We start from the raw sequence: 5195 nt of genomic DNA, 5'->3' as shown, positions 1-5195 counted from the left end.
TAGACAGGTTTGACATGAGTGCCAGGAAAGATTCCAGACTTTTTTCAGACTTAGCAATTAAAGCTTTCCCTAAAGCTCCTGTACAATGAACATTTCTCAGACGCCTCCTCACATTTCAGGTTCAAGTTCCTTATAGGAAACCAGTGTGTAGCAGGTTTTTTGTTTTTATTGAAGTTGAAGGATGTGTACCCAAACAAGTGCACCTAACCCCACCCCCTGATCCTGATCCTCACTGTATAAAAGGCTTCACAGCTTTCTGCTCTGCACATCGTCCTGAACGACTGCAAAGATGCTGAGAATCCTCTACTTCACCACCTTCGCTGCACTTGGTGAGTCCTGACTGAACACTAGTGCAGTATGTAAATGCAGCAGAATAACATTCATGGACCTTAACTGAGCTCTTTATGTGTCTTAAGCTGGTTTGGCTGATTTTGTTTGTTCACAATGGCAGTGCTGGGTCAGTCTGGGGTCGCCCCACCTGGACAAGGTGGACAGGTACAAACCAGAGTGGTTGGTGGTTCAGTAACCACCCCCAACGCTTGGCCCTGGCAGGTAAATACCACGATTTGTGACAGATAAGCCTTGGAGATGCTATGAAACACATGTTCTTGCAGGTTACATGTCTATTTGCTCATTACCACAGGTCTCCCTGCGAGTTCAGAGCGGCACCTGCTACAACCACGTCTGTGGAGGAGTGCTGATCAAAACGAACTGGGTGCTGACCACTGCTCAGTGTGTGTCCGGGTAAGCAAACATCTTACAGCACCAACTGCAAAATATTTGTTTTAAATTTCATACAATAAACCTTTTGGTCTTATGCAGCATCGCGGTGTCCCTCGTTGTTCTTGGTGAGCATGATCTGACCGCATCTGAAAGCAAGGAGCAGTTCTTTGGAGTCAGTGCCATCTACATCCACCCCAGCTGGAATAGTGATCTGACCGCTGGGTCTGTTGAACATTCTTTCTTATTCATTCTGATAGTTTTTTATTATTTCAGAAGGCTTATTATAGAAAATTGTGCAGTAAATATTTGACATTTTTCTGTAGTCTATTATTGTATCCACAGCTACACTCTTCTCTCTAAAGGGTTCTCCAAAAAGAATGATTTATTATGAGACAGTCCAGTGTGGTGTAATGTAGATGAAGTATACTCAGCAGAAAATAATCAATGCTGTTTACCTCACCTCAGGAACGACATCGCCCTGATTCGCCTCACCTCCAATGCCATCCTGAACTCTTACGTGCAGCTGGCTACTCTGCCCTCTGCAGGCCAGATCCTCTCAGGCAACACGGCCTGCTATGTCACCGGCTGGGGGGTCACACAGAGTGAGTGACAACTTCATCTCTTAATGATAACATTAAAATAGCACTATATTCATTTCAGTCAATTAGTTATATTGCCAACCAAGCCTTGGTTCTTTGAGGCCCTGGTCTTCTGTTTTTATTGCCACTTGAAGGCTCAGGTTATGAGTTTAAACCAGTCTCCTCCCTTTCTGTCTCTCTCAGATGGAGGTTTTCTCTCTGCTCAGCTGAGACAGGCTTCACTGCCTTCAGTCGACTACGCCACCTGCAGCAGCAGCACCTGGTGGGGCACTGTTGTCAAAACCACCATGATCTGCGCTGGCGGTGCAGGAACTGCTGCTGGTTGCAACGTAAGAGCTTTTTTTGATGCAGTACATTTTGTATTATGACGAAGGTTAATCTAAAACCTCAGAACAGAGAACTGATAAGACTAATCTTGTGGTCTCTTGCTGTAGGGTGACTCCGGTGGTCCTCTGAACTGTGTGGTTGGTGGCAGGTATGTAGTCCATGGACTCACCAGCTTTGTGTCGACTGCTGGCTGCAACACCATCAGGAAACCCACCGTCTTCACCCGCGTGTCTGCCTACCTCTCCTGGGTGCAGGGTGTAAGTAGATATAACAGCGAATTATAATCTCTTTCTACATATTCTCAATAATACGAATCATAAACTACTAAGCTGGATTTACCTCTTATTAATTCAATCAATGCTTCATCCCCATCAGATCACAGGCTAAATGGAACCCAGCAGACAAGCGAGATGGTCTCCTGACGTCGAGAGAATCCTTCAGTTTCTACGCTTTGATTCATCTATTCTTCAGATATTTGATTTATTTTTATAATTTTTGCACAACGTATCCAATAAATGAAGAGAACCTGTACATTTCTGTCTCATTCTTTGAGTCACATAATTGTTATTGAGGGTCTTCACTTTGACATCAACATTCACAGCTACTCCAACAGAATCATTACCCTTTGCAGTGGACGCCCCCAGTGCTTTTGTTTACTTGTACATGTGCTTTTTGTTTTGATTATTCCCTGTCCTGCCCCCTTGTTTCCAGACCCTGCCCTTGATTGTATTCACCTGTGTTTACCACCTGTGTCTTTTCCCTAGTCCCTTGCTGATCTTGTTTGGCATGGTAGTGTTTGGTGTGTTCTCGTTTGGTTTTTTGTTTATTCTGGCTTCTGTTGTTTGTTTATCCTGTATTTTTTTCGTTATGTCTGTTCCCCGTTCTCGACATGTTGGCTGTATGACCCTGGATGGTCTTGACCCTGATTTTGGATTTGCCCCCAATAAATTTCGCTTCTCTCAGCATTATCTGCCTCCTCATTGCTCCTAATTATTCCAGGAGTTTTGGTCTATTTTTACTGCTTTTGAATACTTTTAAATTTGCCTTTATATGGCAAAATAAAATTGTTTACCGTGCCAATTTTTTTTTCCATCACCAATCACAAATATTACCTGCCCATTATTTTTGAGTTTCACATACATTATAAACATTGTACCCAAAAACACTAAAAACACACGAAATCACATTTAAAAATGTTTTTACTAATGTTTACTACAATGACAAAAAACAAGCTCAATGACACATTTTAGTAATTTAATACGTAAACATAGCTTACAAAAGTGCACTTTTTTTCTTTTGAGCCATATAAAAGTTTTTAACTCTTCAGGGTGAAGTTTCACGTAGACTGGTGTGCCATACATGTTCATATTAGACTTCATCAGCTCTTCTAAGACCCCTGCTGAGTCACATACAAATAAAAAAACAAGAAGGAACAAACCTGCTCTGAATTTTCTTTATCAGCTAAAAAGCTACAGGCACTGACCTAATAAACTTGGTCATACTGACCCAGTGCAGCACGCGGTTCAACGTCAGCGCAGCAGCGTAAAACTTTGGGAGAGTCTGTTCAACATAAATGATGAACTAACCTAACTTTGTGTAAATAGAGCTCAATATAGAAATATGTCCACATATGCAGTCGAGACTGACGCGGCTTTTTTCTGAATTTCTACAAACACCATTTCATTTTATAGTAAATGAGTTTGGGCTGGTTTATGTTTATGAACAGACGCCTACAGATCAACATAGTAAAGGAGCTCATCTGTGATCCTGAGTTTAAAGCCAGTTTTTATTCAACTTAAACTTGGAACTAAGTTGTAAATAAATCTGAAACTGAAACTTTGCTTGTGTGTAAAAAGTGATTTCAGAGCCACTCGGTTCTCCCTGATGGAAACTGTTTACCTTCAGTGTTTTGTGCTTCTGATCATTTTAATAGACGTCAGCGTCACTAATTAATGACGTTCTATTAAAAGACTGGTTTACCAAGAGAGACGCTGGAGGACTTTCACCTGAAATGAGTTCATGAAGCCAGTCTGGTTATAAAAATGATAACAGGACATCAGAGCCAGAATTACTCTTTTAGTACTTTTACTTTATACTTAAGTACATTTGAAGGGAAATACTTTAGTACTTTTACTTTATACTTAAGTACATTTGAAGGTAAATACTTTAGTACTTTTACTCAAGTGGAGGTCTAAAGGGAGGAACTGCTACTTTTACTGGAGTAATATTTTAGCTACTTTAACTCGAGGACATGGTTTGTGTACTTCATCCACCTCTTTTCTTTTTACATAATAAGTTTTATTATTCAGTAACTCCACAGACTTCAGTGCAAGCTGGCTGAGGCTCTGACTGTTTAAGGGGTTCATTTTGTATAGTATTTTTCTACATTTCTTTCAAAACAGTAAATCCTTCACTTCTGCAGGCAAATTCTAAAGCTACACCATGAACAAATGGTTCTGGTCCATTAAATAATCTTTTCCTGAATTATTTGAGAATAAACATGGTCAGATTTCATTTTCTTCTACGTCTTCTTTTTTATTGTACAAGAGGTGTGCAACAATTTATTGTGATATGCAAGAATAAAATACTTTTTGTTAATTATACCATCTTATTCAATTGCATTATATGCATGGCAAGTTTACAAATGATTGGCATCAGTAAACGATCCACTCCAGTTTCAGTTTCCATATTGCTCAATATTGTGAATCATAGACCTTTACAGAACCTACAGGGAGTATTTTAATAGAGTAAACTACATAGATATTATTGCACATACACACTCACTGACCACTTTATTAGGTACACCTGTTCAGTTGCTTGTTAACAGAAATAGCTAATCAGCCAATCACACGGCTGCAACTCACTGCATTTAGGCATGTAGAGGTGGTCAAGACAACTTGCTGAAGTGCAGACCGAGCATCAGAACGGGGAAGAAAGGGGATTTAAGGGTCTTTGAACGTGGCGTGGTTGTTGGTGCCAGACGGGCTGGTCTGAGTATTTCAGAAACTGCTGATCTGCTGGGATTTTCACACACAACCATCTCTAGGGTTTACAGAGAACGGTCCGAAAAAGAGGAAATATCCAGTGAGCGGTCAGTCGTGTGGACGAAAATGCCTTGTTGATGTGAGAGGTCAGAGGAGAATGGGCAGACTGGTTCCAGATGATAGAAAGGCGACAGGAACTCAAATAACCAACCAAAATCTCTGAGGAACGTTTCCAACACCTTGTTGAAAGTCTGCCACAAAGAATTAAAGCAGTTCTGAAGGCAAAAGGGGGTCAAACCTTTTACTAGCAATAGTAATAATAAAGTGACCAGTGAGTGTAAATATGTGGGGGGTGAACAGAGTGAAGACACTGAAAATGGGTTATTTTATGTTCTTCACAGAGGATGAAGCAAATGAGCAAAGCCCAAGAATCTGAGATTGAAATAACAATAAATCGCTTCATTTTGTCTTTTGGTGAACATTGAAATTGGGTCACACAGACCAACACCAACACAAGGCTCAAGGCATATTAAGAGGAAAAAGAATCAGTTGTCCTTAGTGA

General features: G+C 40.6%; 1 protein-coding gene across 1 annotated transcript; it reads left to right on the top strand.

Annotated features, from left to right (window-relative positions):
- The first annotated feature begins 241 nt into the window (after nt 1-241).
- On the top strand, nt 242-2180 carry LOC108416546 (elastase-1-like). Its single transcript, XM_037533659.1, has 8 exons — nt 242-329; nt 452-552; nt 644-744; nt 823-945; nt 1189-1325; nt 1506-1651; nt 1757-1906; nt 2025-2180. The coding sequence occupies exons 1-8, from the start codon at nt 290-292 to the stop codon at nt 2034-2036; spliced, it is 810 nt and encodes a 269-aa protein (XP_037389556.1). The 5' UTR covers nt 242-289; the 3' UTR covers nt 2037-2180.
- Nucleotides 2181-5195: the final 3015 nt, after the last annotated feature.

Source organism: Pygocentrus nattereri, chromosome 23, assembly GCF_015220715.1.
Source record: "Pygocentrus nattereri isolate fPygNat1 chromosome 23, fPygNat1.pri, whole genome shotgun sequence".
In the NCBI taxonomy this organism is placed as follows: domain Eukaryota; kingdom Metazoa; phylum Chordata; class Actinopteri; order Characiformes; family Serrasalmidae; genus Pygocentrus; species Pygocentrus nattereri.
The sequence above is the reverse complement of the archived record's forward strand: the minus strand, read 5'-3'. Positions and strand labels throughout refer to the sequence as shown.

What these genes read in the sequence shown, in the direction of transcription:
- LOC108416546 (XM_037533659.1), top strand. Translation starts at nt 290, where the DNA reads ATGCTGAGAATCCTCTACTTCACCACCTTCGCTGCACTTG. An exon ending in CCAACGCTTGGCCCTGGCAG is followed by an intron (nt 553 to 643) that starts GTAAATACCACG and finishes TCATTACCACAG; the next exon opens with GTCTCCCTGCGAGTTCAGAG. An exon ending in CGGCTGGGGGGTCACACAGA is followed by an intron (nt 1,326 to 1,505) that starts GTGAGTGACAAC and finishes TGTCTCTCTCAG; the next exon opens with ATGGAGGTTTTCTCTCTGCT.